Raw genomic sequence first — 26,111 nt, forward strand, 5'->3', positions numbered from 1 at the left:
TTAATCCCTCTATCACACAATAGTCATAACAGCTCTTCATACGATACAATATGCCCTAATAATTGATGTGCAATGACATTGATTAGGATTGCTATATTTGAGTATCTAAAGATATTGCTCTTGTTTTTATAGTTTCCACATGTATATACATATTTGGTGTAGTGGCACTATTGGGGTATTTCATCAATTAAGTTTTACTTTTTGAAATTTTGTTGGGTGCTCGATTTAGGAATAGGGTTATAAAGGGACGAATAGGATCAGTCCACATTGAGTGGGGGCTCCATATCGCTTATATATTAGGGAGCCAACCTCTGCAAACAGGTAGGGGTAAGAATAGGGTTCTATTTAGGGACTTAAGAGCATATTGATTATCCCTTCAACCTCAGTATGTATTTATGTATTCATGTTTAATTATTCCAACGATTATTGAATCAAAGAATATTCATTGGATAGTTTACTAGTGACTTAAAAGGGTTGACTGAGACTCAACAATTGTATGTGAGATCTGTGTGGGTCTGACACCTGGCGTCTCCACAGATCAGTGGAATTCTGTGCTGGCAGCCGTCGGAAATAAGCAGTGTATGGGGACGTAAAAGCAGCCCTGTGCATGGCTTAGTGGCTGCTGCCAAATGCAATAGTTTATCTTCTATTCAAGTGCTCTCATACAGTAATAGCCACCCTCTGTGCCTGCATATAATTGCACCTTCTTCTCTGCCTGAATATAATAGTGCCATCCTGTCTGACTGCATATACAGTGGCATGTAAAAGTTTGGAAACCTCTGTCATCATGATTGTTTTGAGCGTATGGAAGTGCTGTCTGCCTGTCTAAACAAACTACTAACCCCTGCCCGAAATTGGACCTACTGGTGAGGCATATTTGGAAAGGTGCTCCCACAATCGGACATATTGGACCATAATGGTTACCATGCTGGCACAGGAGCTCCTGCAGTAATAGCCATATTGTGTTCCTGCAGTAATCCTGGCTGTTTAACCCTCTCAATTTCCACAGTCCAAAGTGAGTTTGGCATTTAGGTAGTTATGAGATGGATAGGGCTGTCTATTTTTTTTCAAAATTAAATTTTTATTGAAAGGTTATATAATTTTCGATTACAAAAATACAAAAAAAAAAGAATAAACAGGACAATATCAGCATCAATATGTCATAGAATATATATAGTATAACGTCCAATAAAACATCAAGTTATAGGAAGAAAAAGAAGGGAAGGGAACATTTTAAGCCATCAGTATTACAATTATGAAGTTACTAAAATCCAATGGAAGCCATACATGGTGCAGCTAGGCGCGAACCAACGCGCAGCACAATCCGGACAGAGAAGAAACGCACCGGAGAAAAGGGTGGGTCACATCAGACTGATGTAAGACGGTAGGCATCGGATTCCTGGGATTCAATCCAGTCTCTCCAAGTCTCACAGTATCTATCACAGTCAGTGGCGGATTGGGCAATCAAATGTTCCATCCTATTTAGAAGAGCTATTTCGAGAACCATTTCTCCAGAGTAGGTAGAGAAGTACTTTTCCAGTGACGAGGAATGATTTTCTTAGCAGCCTGTATAAGTTAGCTTATTAAAGATCTTTTGTATCTGGTGAAAAGAGATTCAGGAGAGTCGGGTACAGAGAGACTAGTTATTTTTGACTAGTCTGAATTACCTGAGTCCAGACACCTTTTATTATGGGACAACTCCACCAAATGTGTGTCATCGTCCCCTCTTCCACTCCACATCTCCAACTTCTATCTGATACTGCAGGAAACCACTTATGAAGTGAAGTAATACGGGAACCCGGTACCAACTGGAGATGATCTTAAAGGAGGTCTCTTGAGCTTTGGTTGCAATTGAAGTTTTGTGAGCAAATTGAAAACATTTAGCCCGTTGTGAGTCTTCAAAAGATTTGCCCAGCTCTGTTTCCCATGCATTGCAGTAGGGTGGTCTGACAGTTGTAGTATAGGTTATTAGGTGTTTATAGAGCAATGAGATGGGAGTGCGAGGGTGGAGACTAAGAGGCGCACAGTTTTTCAAAATTTGTAAGATCCTTATTGAGCCGTCTATGAATTGTCTATAGTCAAAGTCGGCTCTTGGAGGGATAGAGAAGTCCTGAAATATCTCTTTGAGGGGTATTAAAGATGCATTATATAGTCTGTGAGCAAGTGAAGACGGTAATATTTACTTCTACCCAGAAATCGATTGGAAGATAGTCCCGGTAAAAAGGTGGGATTGTCTGAGATTGGGTATAATGGGCCCTGTGGGTCAATTAGAGAAATCTTCTTATTGTCTCGACGTAGGGTTAGGATTGTACAGTATGTGCTGTAGGATTGTTGAGAGGGTTTAAGGGCTGAGGGATGTGGGTTCCAGGGGAGTGCAGTTAATGCCCTTGGACATATAATTTGTGCTATATGAACCCAAAGCTTCCCATGTTGATGGTGAAAATAATCGAGTATGAACTGCCAGCATGTAGTACTGTATTTTTCAGACTATAAGACGCACTTTTTTCCTCCAGAATTTTGGAGGAAAGTAAGGGGTGCAGCTTATAGTCTTATATATACTGTGGCTGGGGGTTGTGGGGGGAGCAGCAGTGGCGGAGGAGCGGGGCACAGGAGGCCGTAGCCCGCTGCTGCAGCCTACACTGTGCCCGCTGCTAAAGAAAATGATAATTCACTGCTCCCCACGTGCATGGGCCTGTGGAGCAGTAAATATTCATTTTCCTTAATAGCATGCACACTGTACATGCAGCGCGGCTCCTGCAGCGTGGTTCCTGGTATGTATGGCACCCTTCATCCCTCATCCTGGTGTGTATGGCACCCCTCCATCCTGGCATGCTTGGCACCCACTGATCCCCCCATCATGCTGCACAAAAAAAATAAACAATTATGCTCACCTCCTCTCTCCTCCAGCGCTGCGTCCTGCTCTGCTGCCGACAGGGATCTCACTGTGTGAGCTGCGCATGGCATGACTGACATGCGCCCACACACTGTGAGATAGTCTGCCGGAATAGTCACTGCTCCCCACGCCGGAACTATGGACGTGGGGAGCAGTGACCATTCATTCTCCTTAATAGCGCGCACACGGTACCTGCAGCGCGGCTCCTGCTGCTGCTCTTCGGTCTGTGTGCCCGCTATTAGATACTATGAATATTCACTACAACCCACTCCCATTGGTGTGGAGAGTGGTGAATATTCATGGTCTTTAATGGCAGGTACACAGACTGCAGAGTTGCTGCCGGAGCCGCACTGCGGGTACAGTGTGAGTGAATGGTCACTACTCCCCACGCACGCAGTCACAGCGTGGGGAGCATTGACTATTCCGGCACAGCATCTCACAGTGTGAGGGCGCATGGCAGTTACACTATGTGCGGCACACACAGTGAAATCCCTGTCGGCAGCAGAGCAGGACGCAGCGCTGGAGGAGAGAGGAGGTGAGCATAATTGTTTATTTTTTTGTGTGCAGCATGATGGGGATGAGGGGTTGTCAAGAATACCAGGATGGAGGGGTGCCAAGCATACAAGGAAGAGGGATGAGGGGGGCATACATACCAGGATGAGGGTTGCCAGACATACCAGGAAGAGGGATGAGGGTTGCCATCCATACCAGGAAGAGGGATGAGGGGTGCCATGCATACCAGGAAGAGGGATGAGGGGTGCCATACATACCACTAAGAGGGATGAGGGGTGCGATACATACCAGGATGAGGGGTGCCATACATACCAGGATGAGGGATGAAGGGTGCCATGCATACCAGGATGAGGGATGAAGGGTGCCATGCATACCAGGATGGGGATGAGGGGTGCCATGCATATCAGGATGAGGATGAGAGGTGCCATGCATATCAGGATGGTGATGAGGGCCACATACAGTGGGTACGGAAAGTATTCAGACCCCTTTACATTTTTCACTTTTTGTTTCATTGCAGCCATTTGGTAAATTCTAAAAAGTTAATTTTTTTTCTCATTAAATTACACTCTGCACCCCATCTTGACTGAAAAAAAACAGAAATGTAGACATTTTTGCAAATTTATTAAAAAAGAAAAACTGAAATATCACATGGTCATAAGTATTCAGACCCTTTGCTCAAACACTCATATTTAAGTCACGTGCTGTCCATTTCCTTGTGATCCTCCTTGAGATAGTTCTACTCCTTCATTGGAGTCCAGCTGTATGTAATTAAACTGATAGGACTTGATTTGGAAAGGCACACACCTGTCTATATAAGACCTCACAGCTCACAGTGCATATCAGACCAAATGAGAATCATGAGCTCAAAGGAACTGTCCAAGGAGCTCAGAGACAGAGTGGTGGCAAGACACAGATCTGGCCAAGGTTATAAAAGAATTTCTGCATTACTCAAGGTTCCTATGAGCACAGTGGCCTCCATAATCCTTAAATGGAAGAAGTTTGGGACCACCAGAAGTCTTTCTAGACCTGGCCATCCTGCCAAACTGAGCAATCGTAGGAGAAGAGCCTTTGTGAGAGAGGCAAAGAAGAACCCCAAGATCACTGTGGCTGAGCTCGAGAGATGCAGTAGGGAGGTGGGAGAAAGTTCCACAAAGTCAACTATCACTGCAGCCCTCCACCAATCGGGCCTTTATGGCAGAGTATCCCGACAGAAGCCTCTCCTCAGTGCAAGACATATGAAAGCCCGCATAGAGTTTGCTCAAAAACACATGAAGGACTCCTAGACTATGAGAAATAAGATTCTCTGGTCTGATGAGACGAAGATAGAACTTTTTGGTGAGAATTCTAAGCGGTATGTGTGGAGAAAACCAGGCACTGCTCATCAGCTGCCCAATACAACCCCAACATTGAAACAAGGTGGGGGCAGAATCATGCTATTCGGGTGTTTTTCAGCTGCAGGGACAGGACAACTGGTTGCAATTGAAGGAAACATGAATGCGGCCAAGTACAGAGATATCCTGGATGAAAACCTCTTCCAGAATGCTCTGGACCTCAGACTTAGCCGAAGGTTCACCTTCCAACAAGACAATGACCCTAAGCACACAGCTAAAATAACACAGGACTGGCTTTTGAACCACTCTGTGACCATTCTTGACTGGCCCAGCCAGAGCCCTGACCTAAACCCAGTTGAGCATCTCTGGAGAGACATGAAAATGGCTGTCCACCAACATTCACCATCCAACCTGACGGAACTGGAGAGGATCTGCAAGGAAGAATGGCAGAGGATCCTCAAATCCAGGTGTGAAAAACTTGTTGCATCATTCCCAAGAAGACTCATGGCTGTACTAGCTCAAAAGGGTGCTTCTACTCAATACTGAGCAAAGGGTCTGAATACTTATGACCATGTGATATTTCAGTTTTTCTTTTTTAATAAATTGCAAAAATTTCTACATTTCTGTTTTTTCAGTCAAGATGGGATGCAGAGTGTACATTAATGAGAAAAAAATGAACTTTTTAGAATTTACCAAATAGCTGCAATGAAACAAAGAGTGAAAAATGTAAAAGGGTCTGAATACTTATCGTACCCACTGTATGTGAGTTGTGTAAGTCAAAAATTAATTTAGTAGTCCATGGATGTGTGGTACAGTCTGAAGCATTTTTTTATACACTGGCCAGGTTTGTCGGGGCAGGTGTTGCATTGATAAGTGGTGTCCTTGCGTATTCCCCTTCTGTAACACACATGGTACCTCTTTTGCGATCTTCCTTTTTTTGTGCTTTGAGGGACCTCCCCGGGGAAATGTTGGCTGGTACGATATGAGCACCTTCAGTTTCGGAAGTACTGGTGCCCACTCCATCCAGAGCTCCAAAGTTTAGGGCCTTAATCACTACCTCATGGAACTGAAGGTACGACATACCGGTCTGGCCTAGACATCATGATAGCATGAAAGCGTTGTTGTACATGTGCAATTTGGTAGGAAATGCATATTTTTTGTGGTACTGATCTTTGGTTAATAACATCTACATGTTTATTGTAAGTCATATGTCTCTAATTATTTCTATTCCATTGGTGCACTTTATCATCTTACTTATCCATGTGTTGTTTTGGACCCATAACCACGGGCTAGTGTCACTGGGCCTTAACATAGACCTAGTGTGTTCTATTCTATGCCTTTTTGTGCTTTTTAATGTTTTTAATCTTGTAGTGGTTTGATGTTTTGTTAAGTTATGTGACCAATGAAAATGTTTGTCATTTTTGAGGTGATCACAATAGTGTGCATATACAGTACTTTTTTCTTCAGTAGCATGAAAGCGTTGTGCATTGCCATCTATACGATGTGCACAGCCATCTTCTTGTACCACACCTTGGCTTTTCTCATGGCACTGTTCTGCTAGAGGACTTGATCAGAGAGATCAACTCCTCCCCCCATGTTCTTGTTGTACCCGAGTACACAGTGTGGTTTGTGGACCTGTGTAGAGGTACCTCATACAGTGCTGGGGGTACTGTCATTACCATGTATGATGGTTAAGAAAAGGACATCCCTCTTGTCCTTGTAATTGACCACCAGCATGTTGTCTCTACATTGGGCTCTGCTCTTTCCCTTTCTGAGCTGTTGCCCAATTAGCGTCTTAGGGAGGCCTCTCTTATTTTTGCGGTAGCTCACGCAGAGAAGGAGTTGAAGAGTGGGATGCTGGCATAAAAGTTATCTATGTAGAGGTGATAACCTTTATCCAGCAGTCGGTGCACCAAATCCCACACAATTTCCTCACTCCATCCCAGAACAGGGGGGCATTCAGGGGGTTCAATCTGTGAGTCCTTCCCTTCATAAACCCTAAACTTGTGGGTGTACCCTGGGGTACTCTCACACAGTTTTTCACCTTAATTCCATACCTGGCCCTCTTACTGGGAATTTGAGCCTCCCTCGTGAAATGGATTAGGGACTCATCCACGGATATGTCCCTTTGGGGCAAGTACATCTCAGGAAGCTTGTTGCTTAAGTGATCAATGACTGGCTGAACTTTGAAAAGACTGTAAAAGTTGGAATCGTCTCGGGGAGGACACTGTGCATTATTATTGTAATGCAAAAATTTTTGTATGGCCTCAAAACATTTACGGGTCATGGCCAAAAATTGCTGGGGGTACAAATCTGTTTGGGCCACCGTGAGATTTTCAAAATTCTCAGAAAAAAAGACTTTGAAAAAGTATATTTCTGTGAGGCCAGTGGTGTCAAATGTGATTCCTGATTGTGCCACAAAATCACAAATCAGTGGCTCATAATCTTCAGGGGGTGAGGTCCATACGGGGTCAGTAACGGTGGGTGCTGGTTCAGCTTCTGTCATGCGTGGCGGTTCAGCATCACTTGAGGAAGAGGAGGAAGAATAAAGGAAGGTGGGATCCTCTCCCTCACTATCCATGTCGGGAGCAAGGAAGGCTTATGCCTCCTCCGCTGAATTCAGTGATTGGGACGAGCAGGACATTTTTTACAACTAAAACACAAAATTTGAGCTTGGTTTAAGTTGGTATACATGCAGCACATAAATACATGTTTCACAATGGCCATGAATCAGAAAAACCTACAAGAAGCAAAATGAACATAAACCCTGCTGTAAATATATAAAAAGCAAGTGCATTTAAATAAAATAGGGTTCTTAGTAACACTGTTTTTGATCAAAAATAGTATATAAGCTATCCCACCATCGACGAGGTGAACCCGTTCGGTATAGTCCTACACTGTCTAAAATTAAAAACCTTACCATATGTCAAAGTTGACCTCTGTCTGAATAAGGGCAAACAAAGGACTGGGTCACGAACTATGAACACCAGCCAAGGGAAGCTTTTTTACAAATGTGGTATTTTGTATGAGTACCAAATTGTATTCAGATGTGTGTGTGTGTGCTTGGTGTAAACTTTTTTTATTTAGAAAAGAAAGAAAAAGATAAAAGAAAAAAAGCAACAACCAGAAGTTGATCACTTATGTGCATCAGTGATCAGCGCTAGACGGCTGTAGGACGCAAGGGTGATCTTTTTTTTTTGCGCTGACACTAACTCAGTTCAATAAAAAATACTGTAGTAAACAACGATTACTGTGGTAGATTTTTACTGTCCCTAATCTAAATTATTTTGATTATTCTCTTTTCACAAAAAAACAACAACTCATCAACAGGAGGTTGATCACTGATGTGCGTCAGTGATCAGCCCTCGACGACTGTAGGACGGACGCACGGATGATTCTTTTTTTCCCGCTCTGACACTAACTCGATTCAGTAAAAAAATACCACAGTAGACGACTATTATTACGGTACTTTTTTACGCTTTACTATCTGACACTAATTCAATTCAGTAAAAATTTTTGTAGTAAGCGACGATTACTACAGTATATTTTTACTGTCCCAAATCTAGTCCTATCAACTAATATAAATGATTTAAAAAAAAAAATAAAAAGTCCAAAAAAGATTAAAAAAAAAAAAAAAAAATAGACAGGAAAAAAAGTCCTTACCAAAAACAAGCAAAGGGTGCTAATCAGTGCTGTATGTCTGATTAGCGGCTCTGCAGGTGTAGGACACACACATGGAGTGGTGCAAATGGGGGGGGAATAGTTAGTGAAAAAAAAAGTAGAAAACAGCGAGCTCGAGTGCCGATCAGTGATTTGCAAAGTTAAGAGAGGAGAGAACAAGGCGCAATGGGTGACTCCGTATTGCAATTGTTAGAGGGGTGTGGGGATGGCTACTAACCTTATGAAGTTGTGCACCTCTGCACAACCCCAGTGTAAAGCTCCACAAGCTCCGCTCTGTTGGTGGCTGTCATCTATTTCCAGCGGCATTCACAGATCCTGATCTCACGGTGGTGGATCACGTGGTCAGGTTAGTAGCATGTAACGCCGAGATAGACGCCCAGCTTCACCTGATGAAAGTGGCTGTGTCCACCGAAACGCGTTGTGTGTATTAATAAATCAGTCCTTTTAATATTTTTGCCCTGTTATTGGCGCTCTGGTACCGCTATTCATATTCACTGATTGATCAGTGATTTGCGTCACAGATCAACGATCGGCGGCTGCAGAATGCATGCACGAAAGTGGTGCAAAGGAGCAATAAAAGTTCTGGAAAACAGCGAGCACGGACGTTGATCAGTGATTTGTGTCACTGATGAAGGCCTGCAGGACGCGCGAAAAAGAAAAAAAATTCCAAAAATAGAGCGATCAAGTACTGATCAGTTCTCAGCGGCAGAAGGTTGGAGAAAGGGGGAGAGGGTGATTGAGGTGGATCAGGAACTCCTCTTTCTTCTTCTTGTTAAGCAGGAACACCGGCAGCAGCAGCGACAACTGTGATGACACAGGATTTTGTGGCACCACAAGGCCTAGCACGGTACAGAGAGGGTCACTGCCAGGTCACACCTTGTCTGTGCGCTCTGTTTGGTGCAATCAATGTCATCGTCGATCGCACCAATCAGAGCTGGCCTTGGTGACGCTAGCGTTGATAGGCTCCAGCCTATGATCGGTACAGCACCGATCGTAGGCTGAACATCAGTGTTTCAGGCAATCTGATTACCTGAAACACTGAGAAACGCTGCGATTGGCTGTTTTAGAATTTAGCCAATCACAGCTATCATAGTTGCGGGGGGCGTCGTCACCCCCCAGGACAATGACTGCATGTGGCCAACTACAAGATGGCGCCCGCACTTTGATGCGATCACTGTGACTGCGGTCGCGGTGTTGCATTAAAGATATGACATATCCATATGTCCAAGGTCGTTAAGTATCAGGCGACCTGGACATATGGATACGTCCAAGGTCGTAAAGGGAGTCTGTCAGGTGATTTTTGTGTAGTATCCTAAAATAGGTCATGGGCAGCCCTTTCAGGATATGTAACTTTTATTTCTGTACATGGCCCCATTGTGTTGGACAAATTTATGGTCTCATGCCAGAAAGTCAAGCATATGTAAATGGAAAATGAATATTCACCCCTTCCTCGGCCCATAATCTCTCCCACTACCTCTGCACTGGCTGTCACTGATTCAGTCAGACTGGTGTATGCCCAAGGATCTCATCGCAATCCTTGGACTGACTGTCTGCTCTCCAGACCGGAGCGTGACAGCTGCATAGAAATACATCCTGCCACATTCGGAGTAGGCTAGTTGATAGCTAGCCCGAAGATTGCGATGTGATCCGGGCGAGTAACACAGCAGCCTGACTGCATCCAATCAGTGACGCCGACCGAGAGGGGTGGGCGGGATTATGGGCAGGGAAGGGGTAAATACTCATTTTGCATTTACATATGTTTGACTTGCCGACGTGCATGTAAATGTAAAATTAATATTCACTCCTTCAGCCCACCCCTCCTGGCAGGTGTCACTGATTCAGTCAGACTGCTAAGTTACTCGCCCGTGGATCGCATCACAATCCTCAGACTGGCCGTCTGCTCTCCTGACATGAGCGTGACTCCGCATGTATTTCACTCATGCATATAATCCGTACCTAAAAATGTCAAATACCTGAAAAATATACACCTATTTGGCATTGCCGTGTCTGGAATGACCTAACATGTATAGGTTTTTTTTTCTATTTAAGTAGTGAAAAAAATTCCAAAGTTTATTAAAAAAAAAAAAAAAAAGGGTGCCATTTTCCGAGCGTCTCCATTTTTTGGGACCTGAGGCCGGGTGAGGGCTTATTTTTTGCAAGGCAAGCAGACATTTTTATTGATACCATGCTGGTGTATACAATGTTTTGATCGCCTATTACTGCATTTTATTGCAATGTTGTGGCGACCAAAAAAACTTAATTCTGGCATTTTGATTTTTTTTCTCGTTATGCCGTTTACCGATCGGATTAATTATTTTTATACATTGATAGATTGGCGATCCTGAATGCGGCGATACCAAATATGTGTAGTTTTAGATTTTTTTTTAAAATTGTTTTATTTTGAATGGGGAAAAGGGGGGTGATTTGAACTTTTATATTTTTATTTTTTACTATTTATTTTTTAAAAAAATTCACTTTTCACTGGCCTCAATAGTCTCTATGGGAGACTAGAAGATGCGATCATTTGATTGCCTGTGTTACACATAGGAAGGCTTTACACCCCGGGTTGTCATGCCAACCCATTGGCGACCCGCGATCATGTGAGGGGTCTTATGACGCGCTTCCAGCACGACCATGTTAAATGCTACTGTCGGCGTTTGACAGTGGAGTTTAACATTTTAACAGCCGCGGCTGTTAGGGGCACATGACAAGCTGTCGTGCCTGGAAAGAGGCAGGCTCCAGCACATCCAAGGTCATAAAGGGGTTAAAGTTTGAAAATTGCAAAATTTAAAAATGTCAAATTTTAGATACTTTCATAAATAAACGAAAATCATATCAACCAAAATTTACCACTAATATGAAGTACAACATGTCACAATAACTCAGAATCACTGGGATTCGTTGAAGCGCTCCAGAGTTATAACCTCATAAAGTGTCACTGGTCAGAATTGAAAAATTGGCCTGGTTGTTTATATTCCTTCCCATAAAGAGTTAAAAAAAAATTGTTAGTAACCTTTATGTACCCCAAAATGATGCCACTGACAAACAAAAAAGTGTGGCATAAAAACAAAAATTGGCTGTGACGCCAAAGGGTTAAATACAAGGAACAGATGGAACAGCTGCTTGATTTTTTTTTTAAAGTAGTCACTGAAGACTTTGTCTGCACTAAATAGTGTAAGCAAAAGAAAAACTAAGTGAGCTAAGAAAAGGTAATGAGGATCTAGATGAAGTGAAAGTCAGTGAATTATATTTTTATTGCTGCTGACATTTGGTTGGATAAACAAGTCAGGGTATGTGCCCACGATGCAGAATTGAAGCAGAAAATTTCTGCAGCGTTTCTGCATGTTCTTGGCAGTAAAAACGCTTGCAGATTTTACACGCGTTTTTTACGTTTTTTTGCAAGCGGATTTGACTTACGTTTTTCAAATGCATTGGGACCTCAAATCCGCATGCAGAAACGCACAAATAATGGACATGCTGCTGATTTTTCCACAAGGAAAATCCGCTGCGGAAAATTCCGCAGCATTGGCACAGAACATGCAGATTTTCATTGGGGATCATGGGGCACGGATTACCAAGCATTTTGGAAATTCCGCAGCAAAAACGCTTGAAAAGCGCATAGTGGGCACACAGCCTCAGATTAAAGCTAGTTGTGCCACAAACAAATCTCTATGAATGCAATGTCATCTGATATCCGTGTGTATGTATTACCTGACATGTTTTCTCTTATTTTTCTCCAGAAGAAAAAGTTTAAGGAGACTTCTTGCCTGGCTTCCCCAGATATGTGTAGTTCTTTGCCTCAAAATAAGCTAAGCAGAATTAATTCCATGCAATGTAGTCGGAAAAATAAATTGAAGTTAAACCCTAAAAGTTTGAAAGAAGAGGTAAGAATACAAGTAAAATAAATGAATAATAGTAAATCTATATAAAAGACATGGAGAAGTCAAATGTTGACTGACTGAACTCAAATGTTTGTCAAATTCAAACTCTCTTAGAGCTAGGTACTAAGAGACCGAGGTGCTTGTGGAAGCAAAACTAAACCCTCCTGACAGCTGTAAGCAAACATACTTGCTCTATGGACTCCTTTATATCATTTATGCACGATCCATGGCATTACACAGCGTATTACCTTAAACCATCATATCATAACCGTTAAATAAATTAACACGATACGTTGACTTAGTGGATGCATTTTCTGTCCACGGCCTTTATTTAAAATCCATTAAAGTACAGAGATAACCAAAAATTCAGCAAAAGCTTATGTATCAGTTTTTTTACACCAAAATCTTGACCTACTGAAATAAAGAGGGAGGGTGGGGCAGCTCGAGATAATGCTGAAGACTAACACAGGTCCTCAGCGTCGCCATCTTTTAACACCATGGTCTTACTGTTTACTTAATGTGTATCCTATCAGCAGGCCGAAATGTAATCTTCTCCTGTGACGTCCAGCTGACCAGCTACACTCCCCAGCCAACCACAATCTTAGCTAACCTGGACATGGAGGCAGAACTTGGCAGGAAAAGCACTTGTTCCCACCAGTTTACCCTTTCAGGAGAGGCATAACAAATGCACTGAAGGTCTGGGTCTGCCATTCTTTTGTATTTCTTTTTAGGTTGATGAAAGGATTGGAAATTGGTTCAAGGGAAAAAGTTTTGTTTAGGCTAGAGTTATCCCAGAGCTGCCCTACTCCTTATTTTGATCTATAAAGACGTACATAAGTGGATCTCAATTGGAACAAGTGACTAATAAAAAGTTCTCCAATCCCATAAATTGCCACTTTGGGGGATACAAATGTAACAGTACACATTTGCAAGCTAAATACTGGATCTGCATGAAACAAAGTTTGACAACATATTTTAACTATCAACTAAAGTTCTATCGCTCTTTTTTTTAAAAAAAAAAAATTTCCGAAAACAAATTCTAGTGCTCCACTGAGAACTAGCCGCCCTCCTACATCAGGTTGTAGAAAGCAAAAATGCAAGATAGCTGAAAGGTACTCCGAAACTGTACCAATACCGTCCATGTTCCAGCATATCACTTATCTCCCTGGCTATCTAATCAACTGTACTGAACTTTCTACCTTTTAAACCCATTCCGACATGCGCCATATACAGTATGTACGGAGCTGCGTCCCTGCAAACCGCCGTACATATACTTCTTCACAATCTCGCGGGCTCACGCTGGGTGCTGCCTTGGTCAAGTGTGTGTGTCAGATATATATGAGAGCTGACACCCTGCAGCAACGCCCACGATCGGTGGTGGCACCGATCGCGGGCTTTTAACCCCTCTGATGCCACTGTCAATGGTGACATCAAGGAGCATTTCAGAGGGAGTGATAAATACATTTATTTGTGTAACAAAAAATTAACAAAAAAATACACATATTTGGTATCGACGCATTTGGAGCGACTCAACCTATAAAACTGTTCCTCTAGTTAACCCCTTCAGTGAACACTGTAAAAAAAAGAAAAATAAGACAAAATAAAAAATATGCTTTATCATCATACCACCGAAAAAAAAGTGGAATAAAACTCAATCAAGAAGATGAATGTAAATAAAAATGGTACCGCTGAAAATGTCATCTTGTCCCACAAAAAACAAGCCGCCATACAGCTCCTTCAGTGGAAAAATAAAAAAAGTTACAGCTCTCAGAATAAAGCGATGCAAAAATAATTATTTTTTCTATAAAAGTTTTTGTGTATAAGCTCCAAAACACGAAAAAATATATAAATGAGGTATCGCTGTAATCATACTGATTCGAAGAATAAAGCTGTCATCGCTTTTACCACAAGTGAAGCAGCATAAAAAAAACCAATTCCTGAATTGCTAGTTTTTGTACATTCTGCCTCGCAAAAATCGGAATAGAAAACTATCAAAAAATCTCATTTGCCCGAAAATGGTACCAATTAAAACGTCAACTCGTCCCTCAAAAAAATAAGGCCTCACATGACTGTCGACCAAAATATGCAAAAATTATAGCTCTCAAAATATGGCGATGCAAAAACTTGTTATTTAGTGTGTGACAGCAGCCAAACATAAAAAAAAACATTATAAATCTGGTATCACTGTAATTGCACCGACCTGAAGAATAAAGTTGTCTAATCACTTATACCGCACGAGGAATGGTGTAAAAAAATAAATAATGCCAATTGTTCACCTGGTGTTTTTTTGTTCTGCCTCCCAAAGATTGCAATAAGGCTCAGCTCACATTTATACTGCACTTTACGCTGAGCGCTTACATCGGGGTTGCCGTGTAAATCTCTGAAATACGTGATTCAGACAGAGGAAGATTCCCAGTAATGAGTCAGATTGAGGCACTGTAGACACAGTCTGACCTATGATCCGACGGTGAACATCTTTTTGCATATAGACTAGGTCCCCCACAGTTTTGGGCAACTCTGAAAAAAAAAAAGACGCTGCTGAACAGACAGAGGCCAGACGGAGTCCAGAGTAACTCTGCTGCCTCAGTATAGTGAATGGATCCCTCTGGGGGTTTCATCTGAATTACATGACTTGGAGATTTAGATGAAAACTCCAATAGATGTACTCAGCGTAGAGCGCAGGATAAATGTGATCCAAAATGTTATGTAAAATTATCCCAATAAAAGCTTCAACTCAATTCACAAAAAAAAGCTAGTCCCCACTCAGGTCCATCTTCTGTCAATGGAAATATAGGGGGCTACCACGTTACTGGTAGTACACAGGCTCTGGAAAAGAGCTATGGCTCCTTGCCCCCCAGAAAAAATTTAGCAAATTCTGCTCTCCCAAATCCAAATGCCCCGTCCTTTTTAAGCTCCAGTGTGCCTAAACCACATTTAGCGTCCACATGTTTGGCATTTCTGTAGCGATGAGAGCCCGCCTAATTTACAGCGTGCATGTCTCCAGAAGCATGAGCTTGGCACAACGTACTGGTCACTACAGCGGCAGTTTCCAATTTTCACTTGGCAATATCCACTGCTGCTTGTTTCTGGAAAACACCCATTGAGTCAAAATCGTATAATTCCAAAATGGGATCACCTGAGGGGGGATTCTGCTCTTCTACCACGTAGGGGCTCTGTATATGGAGTCTGCATACTATTCTAGAAAAATTTGCACTCCAGGAGGCAAATAGCGGTTCGTCCCTCTCGAGTCTCGCCATGTGGCTAAGCAGTACTGTACAGCGACATATGGGGAATTTCTGTATTGAGCAGAAATTATTGACCACATATTTATGCCATTTTTACCCATTTCCCAGTGTGAAAATGTAAAATCTGGGGCAAAAACTACATTTTAGTGGTAAAAATGTAATTATTTTTTCTTCACTGCTCAATGTTATGAAATGCTATGACACACATGTGGTGTCAATATGATCACTGCACCACTAGATGAATTCATTCAGAGGTGTAGTTTCTAAAATTAGGTCACTTATGGGGGGGTTCTGCTGTCCTGGCACCTCAGGGGCTCTCCCAGTGGGTCATGGCACCCTCAAACCAGTCCAGCAACATCTGAACTTCAATATGGTGCTTCTTCCCTTCTGAGCTTTGCACTGTGCCTCAAAAGTAGTTTTTGATCACATATGGGGTATTGGTGTACTCAGGAGAAATTGCACAAAAAAATTTGGGGTCCATTTTCTCCTGCTATACTTGTGAAAATGAAAAAATTTGGGGCTAAAACAACATTTTTGTTAGGAAAATATATATTTTTTCATTTTCACAGATCAACGTTGTAAAATTCAGTGAAGCACCTGTGGGTTCAAGATGCTTACCACACATCTAGATAAATTTCTTGAGGGGTCTAGTTTCCAAAATGGGGTCACTTGTGGGGGGAGTTTCCACTCTATAGGCACATCAGGGGCTCTCCAAACGTGATATGGCGTCTGCTAATGATTCCAGAAAAGTTTGTATTCAAAAAGTCAAAGGGCGCCCTTCTGTGTTTCCAAACCGTAGTTTTTCTCCACATATTTGGTGTCGGCATACTCAGGAGATATTGCACAACAAATTTTGGGGTCCATTGTTTCTTGTTACTATTGTAAAAAAAATTTAAATGTTAATTTTTCTTCCTCCATGTTCATTCCATAAAGGGGTATTCCCATCTCCAAGATCCTATCCCAATATGTAGTAGGTGTAATAATAGTAATATTAACAGATATCTTCAATTAGAAATGTAGTATAGTATTTTTGATTCGTTATCTCTCTTACCACATGTGCCGGCATTGCAGGACCTTAGGTATCCACGGTTACGACCACTAGCCACTAGCTAACTGTGACTTTATCAGTGGACGTAACCATGGATACCTAAGGTCCTGCGATGCCTGCACATGAGGAAAGAGACAAAGCGAATCAGAAAAACTATACTACATTTCTAATTGTAGGTATTTGTGAATATTACTATTATTACGCCTACTACATATTGGGATAGGATCATGGAGATGAGAATACCCCTTTAATTCCTGTGTAGCACCTGAAACTTCTTGAATGCGGTTTTTAGCACCTTGAGGGGTGCAATTTTTAGAATGGTGTCACTTTTGGGTATTTTATGTCATTTACATCCCTCAAAGTCACTTCAAATGACATGTGGTCCATAAAAAAAATAGTTTTGTAAATTTTATTGTAAAAATGAGAAATCGCTGATCAAATTTTAACCCTTCTAACTTCACACAAAAAATTGTTTTAAAAATTGTGCTAATGTAAAGTAGACATGTGGGAAATGTTATTTATTAACTATTTTGTGTAACACAACTCTGTGATTAAGGCTAAGTGCTCACGATGCAGAAATGCTCCGGATTTTTCCTAAGCGTTTCTGCATCTCCCTGGCAGAAAAAACGCATGCGGATTGTACATGCATTTTTTCAGCCAGGGACAAGCGTTTGTCACGCGTTTTGCACATGCGATTTCACATGCAGGTTGTCAAGCGCTTTCCAGGCGATTTTAGCATCACTTGGAAAAGTGCTTGACAACTTGGTCACACTATATAATTCCATGCAACAGGCATGGATTTATATAGTGTGACCAAGTTAGTTAAAAAAAAGAATAAAAATGGTAAAAAATAAAAAAAACATTATACTCACCTTCCGATGGCCCCCGGTCTACTCTGGTGTCTCGCGGTGGTGTAAAAGGACCTTCCATGACGTCATTTAGTCATGTGACAGGTCACACAGCTAAATGACGTCATGGAAGGTCCTTTTACACCATCGCGAGCCACAGGGGAGCCAGGACGCACCGTACCGGAGACCGGGGGCCAGCAGAAGGTATAATATATTTATATATATTTTTTTATTTTAAATTCTTATTTTTTTACAGGTACTATGGTACCCGTGTCTGGATGAGAGTCTCCTCTTCTCCAGACCCAGATACGATCCGCACATTGAATCGCTTAATATCCGCATGTGCATATGTAGTCATGCGGATATTAAGCGATTCAATGCAAGTCAATGGCGGCGAAAACGCTGTGATTGCGCAAAATTAATGGTAGTGCTGCGGAGTTTTCCGCAATGATAATCCTCAGCGGAAATACCGCAGCATGTGCACAGCACATGCGGATTATCATTGGGGAACATTGCAGACCTTCTACCAAGCGTTTTCGCAGCGAAATTGCCACTGCGGAAACGCTTAAAAAATGCATAGTGGGCACACAGCCTTAAGGGGTATAAAAATTAAAAGTTTGAAAATTGAAAAATTTTCAACATTTTCGCTAAATTTTAGATATTTTTCGCAAATAAACTTTAGTCATATCAAACAAATTATACCACTATCATGAAGGACAATATGTCATGACAAAACAGTCTCTGAATCAGTGCAATCTGTTGAAGCATTTCAGAATTATTACCTCATAAAGTGACAGTGGTTAGAATTGAAAAAAATTGGCCTGGTCAGGAAGGTGAAAACAGGCTTTGGGGTTAATCTGGGAATCTGTCACCCCCTGCGAGATATGAGACCTCTAATATGGACATACATGTTATAGAAAAGTAAAATCTATATTAATGGCCCATAGTAGAGGTCTGATTGCAGAGAAATCTGTTTTTATAAACTCCGTTTTTCACAGGCTTGGCATCCGGGGAGCGCCAAGAAATCTCTCCCTATGTGCATATTATTCCCTCAAATCCTCGCCTATATGCTTAATTATCATATTCCCCCTCCCATGTGACGTGCACTGTGCTCCCCTACTCCCCGGGCATGCGCAAAGCGCCGCTCACATAGAGCTCTCTTTACTTCATCCCAGCCCTGTCTGCCTGTGCACTGTGCCACAGGGTTCTATTGCGCAGGCGCTGGGGAGTCATTGTCACTTCCCAATGCCTGCGCAATACAACCCTGCGGCGCAGTGCACAGGCAGACGGGGCCGAGATGAAGCAAAGCGCGCTCTATGTGGGCGGCACTTTGCACATGCCCGGCACAAAAGGGAGCACAGTGCACGTCACAAGGCCCTGTGACATGCAGGGGAGGGGGGGGGAATATGATAATTAAGCATATAGGTGGGGATTTGGGGGAATAATAAGCACATAGGGGATTTCTTGGCGTCCAGGGGATGCCAAGCCTGTGGAAAACGGCGTTTATAAAAAGAGATTTCTCTGCAATCAGACCTCCTACTGTGGGCCATACAGGTATGTATAGATTTACTTTTCTATACCCTGTATGCCCATAGTAGAGGTCTGATGACTCCAAAGGGGTTGTGCCATGATGCAACATACCAATAATGTTGCAGACAGCATGTAAATAAGTATTTTTCTAATTTAGATGAATTAAAAATGTTTCTTCATTTAAAGCGAACCTGTCACCAGGTTTTTCCTTATACAAAGTTGAGCCAGCACTTGTACACCCCCATATACAGTATTCTAGAATGCTGTCTATATGTCCCCAATGCAGTGGTCAAAAAACAAAAATTAGCTTTTATTATACTCCCCTACGGGGCGGTCCTTTCTGATGGGCATCTCTGTTCTTGATTCGGAGCCTCCTCTCTTTTTGCTTTGTGTGGATGATATGTTCTGCATCATCCACACAGTGTCCTCAGCATCGCGCTCCTGAGGGCAGAGCAAAGTGCTATAATGTGCACACGCAAGGAAAGGCCAAAGAGCGCAGACGCATGCGCACTATAATACTTTAATGTGCCCACGGCAAGGCAGAGAAGTGCGCCTATGAAGGAGCGTGATGCCGAGGACACTGTGTGGATGACATAGAACGCGTCATCCATACGAAGCAAGAAGAGAGGAGATGCCGGATCAAGACCAGCGACGCCCATCAGACCCTTAGTGAAGTATAATAAAAGTTCATTTTTGTTTTGTGTACAGCGCATTGGGGACATATAGACTGCATTCTAGAATACTGTATATGAGGGCGTACAATTGCTGGCCCTCCTTTTATATGGGAAAAAGCCGGTGACAGGTTCCCTTTAAAAGATAAGTACCTATGATGTTTAGTATAGCGCCCCCTAGTGTAACCATTACTGGCCGTCCACCTAATCTTCTCTTCTGGCCAAGCATGCGCTGTCTCCTCTCTTTGAAATGGCTACCTCTGGAATGCAGGAGGATCCCTCCGTGCACTTCACCCAGCTGGATCTCATACAGCTGACTGAAAGCTACTATAGTATGTGCAGGAAGCGTCTGAAATTCTTTTGTATAGACACTCCCAGCACATCACCAGGCCTGCGTCGGCGGCCTGGTATCCATACTCAGTCCCCAGCCGCCCCGCGGCCGGGTGTCCACGCTTGGTCCCCAGCCGCCAGGGGGCGGCCTGGTGTCCATACTCGGTCCCCAGCCACCCTGTGGCCGGGTGCCCACAAACGGTCCCCAGCCGCCTGGGGGCGGCCGGGTGTCCATAAACGGTCCCCAGCCGCCCCTATTTGTCCCGGTGCGCCTTATACACAAGCGAGCATACCAAAACATTACCTGTGCCCTCCCCAGTGCATTTAGTGGGAAGGACAGCCTAACCACAAACACGTGGACAAGTGAATGTGGCCAGGGATGGTCCATCTCACTGACTCCTTCACACTGGGTTAATATTGTGGAAGCCGGGACACAGTTGGACACTGGGATGAAACACGTCCTCCAGACATAGAGGATTGCGAGTCCTGGGTTAATCAGGCTTCAACACAAAGTTCAGAAGGTAGACAGCAGCAGTGGTCAGCCTCCTACACAACGAGTAAATTATTCATGATCATGAGGCCATCCATCTCCTTGGCTTTCTGTTCCTTGGAGTGCAAGCGCATGTATGTAGTAGCAGCTAGGCCTGAGATGGTCAGCGTTTTGGCGCATATCCTACCTCCTCCGAGGATTGCTGGATGTTTTCCTGTTACTATCTCAGTTCTATGACTCCCGTTAAAACAAAGCTTCAGGTGATGAATGATGGATGAGGTGGTGGCAAAGGAGAAAGAGCCGGAGGAACAGGGACCATTCACAACAATATCAGGCCAGTCAACCACACATGTCTAGTAGGATATGTTTCTGTACCAAAAGGAGCGGTTCGGCTACACAGTTATAGGGCATACAGTGAGTGCAATGCCTACCAAAATTTTCGAGGCACTCCAATGCCCCTTGGAAGTGACATGGAGGTCAGAGGGCCTTAACTAAACCGTTTTTTTCCATTTATAGCAACTGGGTCTCCTGTACACTGTTGGCCTAAGCAGTGAATGGAAGGCTTTCCAAAAATTATGAGGAACTGCAATGCCCCTTCAAACAGACGTGGATTACAGCATACTAAAAACCTTCTACCCATTATTGGGGAGTGGGTCTCCCTTAGTGTTCGCCTATGCATTGAAAAGCAAAAGCTGACTAAAATTAGGAGGAAATGCAATGCCCGTTGGAAGAGTCGTGGAGGTTAGAGGTAATTAAAAACAACATTTTAATGCCCCTTGGAAGAGACGTGGAGTTCAGAGTGGTCTAACAAGACGGTTTTAATGCCCCTTGGAAGAGACGTGGAGGTCCCAGTGGAATAAAAGACAATATCAATGCCCCTTGGAAGAGTGGTGGAGGTCACAGTGGAATAAAAATACAATATCAATGCCCCTTGGGAGAGTGGTGGAGGTCGCAGTGGAATAAAAAGACAATATCAATGCACCTTGGAAGAGTGGTGGAGGTTGCAGTGGAATAAAAAGACAATATCAATGCCCCTTGGAAGAGACGTGGAGGTCACAGTAGCTTAACAAGATGATTTTAATGCCCCTTGGAAGAGACGTGGAGTTCAGAGTGGTTTAACAAGACGGTTTTAATGCCCCTTGGAAGAGACGTGGAGGTCACAGTAGCTTAACAAGACGGTTTTAATGCCCCTTGGAAGAGACGTGGAGGTCCCAGTGGAATAAAAAGACAATATAAATGCCCCTTGGAAGAGTGGTGGAGGTCACAGTGGAATAAAAAGACAATATCAATGCCCCTTGGAAGAGAAATGGAGGTCACAGTAGCTTAACAAGACTATTTTAATGCCCCTTGGAAGAGACGTGGAGTCCAGAGTGGTTTAACAAGACGGTTTTAATGCCCCTTGGAAGAGACGTGGAGGTCACAGTAGCTTAACAAGACGGTTTTAATGCCCCTTGGAAGAGATGTGGAGGTCCCAGTGGAATAAAAAGACAATATCAATGCCCCTTGAAAGAGTGGTGGAGGTCGCAGTGGAATAAAAATACAATATCAATGCCCCTTGGAAGAGGGATGGAGGTCGCAGTGGGATAAAAAGACAATATCAATGCCCCTTGGAAGAGTGGTGAAGGTCGCAGTGGGATAAAAAGACAATTTCAATGCCCCTTAGAAGAGTGGTGGAGGTCGCAGTGGAATAAAAAGACAATATCAATGCCCCTTGGAAGAGTGGTGGAGGTCGCAGTGGAATAAAAAGACTATATCAATGGCCCTTGGAAGAGTAGCTTAACAAGATGATTTTAATGCCCCTTGGAAGAGAAGTGGAATTCAGAGTGGTTTAACAAGACGGTTTTAATGCCCCTTGGAAGAGACGTGAAGGTCCCAGTGGAATAAAAAGACAATATCAATGCCCCTTGGAAGAGACGTGGAGGTCCCAGTGGAATAAAAAGACAATATCAATGCCCCTTGGAAGAGTGGTGGAGGTCGCAGTGGAATAAAAAGACAATATCAATGCCCCTTGGAAGAGTGGTGGAGGTCGCAGTGGAATAAAAAGACAATATCAATGCCCCTTGGAAGAGTGGTGGAGGTCCCAGTGGAATAAAAAGACAATATCAATGCCCCTTGGAAGAGTGGTGGAGGTCCCAGTGGAATAAAAAGACAATATCAATGACCCTTGGAAGAGACGTGGAGGTCACAGTAGCTTAACAAGACGATTTTAATGTCCCTTGGAAGAGAAGTGAAGTTCAGAGTGGTTTAACAAGACGGTTTTAATGCCCCTTGGAAGAGACGTGGAGGTCACAGTAGCTTAACAAGACTATTTTAATGCCCCTTGGAAGAGACGTGGAGGTCACAGTAGCTTAACAAGATGATTTTAATGCCCCTTGGAAGAGACGTGGAGTTCAGAGTGGTTTAACAAAACGGTTTTAATGTCCTTTGGAAGAGAGGTGGAGGTCACTTCAGCTACAGTCAGACTACAATAACAAGCTCCCTACAATCCCCCTGGGGCTCTGCTAAAACACTCCCTGTCTCCTGTGACTGTGTTAACCCCTCTAGTTGCTGGATGCTTCTGAAAAAACTAAAGGGAACACTTAAACAACAGAATATAAGTCCAAGTAAATCAAACTTCTGTGAAATCAAACTGTCCACTTAGGAAGCAACACTGATTGACAATCAATTTCACATGCTGTTGTGCAAATGGAATAGACAATAGATGGAAATTATTGCCAATTATCAAGACACACTCAGTAAAGGAGTGGTTCTGCAGTTGGGGACCACAGACCACATCTCAGTACCAATGCTTTCTGGCTGATGTTTTGGTCACTTTTGAATGTTGGTTGCGTTTTCACACTCGTGGTAGCATGAGACGGACTCTACAACCCACAGAAGTTGCTCAGGTAGTGCAGCTCATCCAGGATGGCACATCAATGCGAGCTGTGGCAAGAAGGTTTGCTGTGTCTGTCAGCGTAGTGTCCAGAGGCTGGTGGAGCACTGCCAGAGCCCTCCAGCAGGCCAAAAATGTTCATGTGTCTGTACAAACGGTTAGAAACCGACTCCATGAGGGTGGTATGAGGTCCCGACATCCACAGATGGGGGTTGTACTCAAAGCCCAACACTGTGCAGGACACTTGGCATTTGCTGCAGAACACCAGGATTGGCAAAGTCTCCATTGGCGCCCTGTGCTCTTCATAGATGAAAGCAGGTTCACACTGAGCACATGTGACAGTCTGGAGACGCCGTGGAGAGCGATCTACTGCCTGCAACATCCTTCAGCATGACCGGTTTGGCAGTGGGTCAGTAATGGTGTGGGGTGGCATTTCTTTGTAGGGCCGCACAGCCCTCCATGTGCTCGCCAGAGGTAGCCTGACTGCCATTAGGTACCGAGATGAGATCCTCAGACCCATTGTGAGCCCATATGCTGGTGTGGTTGGCCCTGGGTTCCTCCTAATGCAGGATAATGCCAGACCTCATGTGGCTGGAGTGTGTCAGCAGTTCCTGCAAGATGAAGGCATTGAAGCTATGGACTGGCCCGCCCGTTCCCCAGACCTGAATCTGATTGAGCACATCTGGGACATCATGTTTCGCTCCATCCACCAACGTCACTTTGCACCACAGACTGTCCAGGAGTTGGCGGATGCTTTAGTCCAGGTGTGGGAGGAGATCCCACTGGAGACCATGCGCAACCTCATCAGGAGCATGCCCAGGTTTTGTAGGGACACACAATACTGAGCCTCGTTTTGACTTGTTTTAAGGACATTACATCAAAGTTGGATCAGGCCGTAGTGTGTTTTTCCACTTTAATTTTGGGGGTGACTCCAAATCCAGGCCTCCATTGGTTAATAAATTTGATTTCCATTGATGATTTTTGTGTGATTTTGTTGTCAGCGCATTCAACTTTGTACAGAACAAAGTATTCCATGAGAATATTTCATTCATTCACATCTAGGATGTGTTATTTGAGTGTTCCCTTTATTTTTTTGAGCAGTGTGTGTATATATATATATACAGTATATATATTTTGTGACAGAGTCACTGGTATGGTACAGTATATGAGGGGAGGTATGTGTCGTACAGGTTGCTAGCCTGTGTGAATTGAAATCAGTGGACTTTCTGCCAGCATGTTATATGCTGGTGGGTTAACTCACTTAAAGGGCGTGGTTTTAGGGGAATGACATAGTGATGGGAGGGACGTAATTCCCCATACCTCCACCTCAGGGTGTGGCTGAGCATTGTTTAAATGTTCAGTCCTGTTTTTTTTCTCCTTTGATAGCAAGGTCTCCAGACTGGACAGCCATAGCTCGGTAGGGAGCTGAAGGCTGGATATAACTTGTGTGTGCGACCCGCACACACATATATGGACTATGCTATAGTTTATCTTTTGTTTTGTCGTTTAGCCAAGTAAGGCTGTATTTATTTTGCTGGAGTGCAGAGCTTTATGCTGTTAATAAAGCCTGCAAAGAAAACCAGAAGTAGACTCAGGAACCCGGGAAGTGGCCGAGCGAGTCGTCCTACAAGAGTTTGTGCGAGAGTGTGTGCAATATTCCAGGAACACATGTACCTGCCACAGAGACCAGTGGATGTCCTGGGTAAAGGCTGCCAGCCAGCCAGAGAAGTCTGGCAGCATGGAGGAGCTCATTAAGCACCTGGTCCAAAGCCAGCAGAGCATGCTGCAACTGCACTTGCAGACCCACAGAGAGCAGCTTCAGCAGCAACGGGAGCAGCAGCAAGAGACAAATAAACTGATACTGCAAATCCAGCAGCAGCAACGTCAGATGGAGTTCCTATCAGGGGAGATCCGTGGGAGGACATCCGCTCCACCCCCCAGATCCAGGTGAGGACGCACACATCAGGAAAATGGTAAGGAGAACCTTACAGAAGATGACCCCGGGGGATGACGTTGAGGCGTTCCTGACTGTTTTTGAAAGGGTGGCGGAATGGGAGAGATTACCTCTGGAGCAGTAGGCGGAGGTTCTGGCACCATATTTGACCAGGGAGCCGCAGAAGGCCTATTACGATCTGACTTTACAAGACACAAAGGAGTATGAGAAATTAAAAACCGAGATATTGGCACGCTCAGGAGTGACAATGTCTATAAGAGCGCAAAGGGTCCACCACTGGGCGTATGCTGGCGACAAACCTCCACGCTCACAGATGTTCGACTTGTTACATCTAGTCCAGAAGTGGATGCAGCCAGAGTCTTCCACTCCTGCCCAGGTGGTTGAGCGTGTGGTGATGGACAGGTTCATCCATTCCCTACCCAGGCCGGTGCAGACCTGGGTTGCCCAGGGCGACCCTCGGAATGCGGACGACCTTGTTGGCCTGATAGAGAGGTACCAAGCGGTCGAAAAATCCCTAGAGAAACCCTACATAATCACCTCCCCCTTCTGGAGTGCCCAAAAGGGGGCCGGTTCACAACGGAAGGGGTTCAGAGCCACAACTGGGGGGCGTCCCACTTCCACTGAAGGTGCCACAAGGACTGTTGTTAAGGATGTGATCTGTTGGCGGTGTCGCAATCAGGGACACGTAGCTGCCCTGTGTCATACGTCTGCTGAGCCAATGGACTGCAGCCTAGCCAGACGTTGTTCATATTATGCTTACCCAGCCTGCAGTGTGGACTGTCAACCCAGCGAGGGCTCGCAGGTGTGTGCCGTATGCGTTAACG

General features: G+C 43.8%; 1 protein-coding gene across 4 annotated transcripts in view; it reads left to right on the forward strand.

The window, feature by feature from the left end:
* TNRC18 (trinucleotide repeat containing 18) overlaps positions 1–26,111 on the forward strand; it is a 739,821-nt gene that overhangs the window by 499,008 nt on the left and 214,702 nt on the right. For 3 of the 4 annotated variants that reach the window (XM_073647819.1, XM_073647817.1, XM_073647818.1), the window contains exon 19: positions 12,159–12,302. The exons of the other annotated variant lie outside the window; for it this stretch is intronic. In XM_073647819.1, the coding sequence (XP_073503920.1) occupies positions 12,159–12,302 (144 nt within the window). The remainder of the gene's footprint in view (positions 1–12,158; positions 12,303–26,111) is intronic. 4 annotated transcript variants of the gene reach the window in all.

Source organism: Phyllobates terribilis, unplaced genomic scaffold, assembly GCF_046119375.1.
Source record: "Phyllobates terribilis strain yellow unplaced genomic scaffold, ASM4611937v1 Scaffold_9__5_contigs__length_417890890, whole genome shotgun sequence".
Classification (NCBI taxonomy): domain Eukaryota; kingdom Metazoa; phylum Chordata; class Amphibia; order Anura; family Dendrobatidae; genus Phyllobates; species Phyllobates terribilis.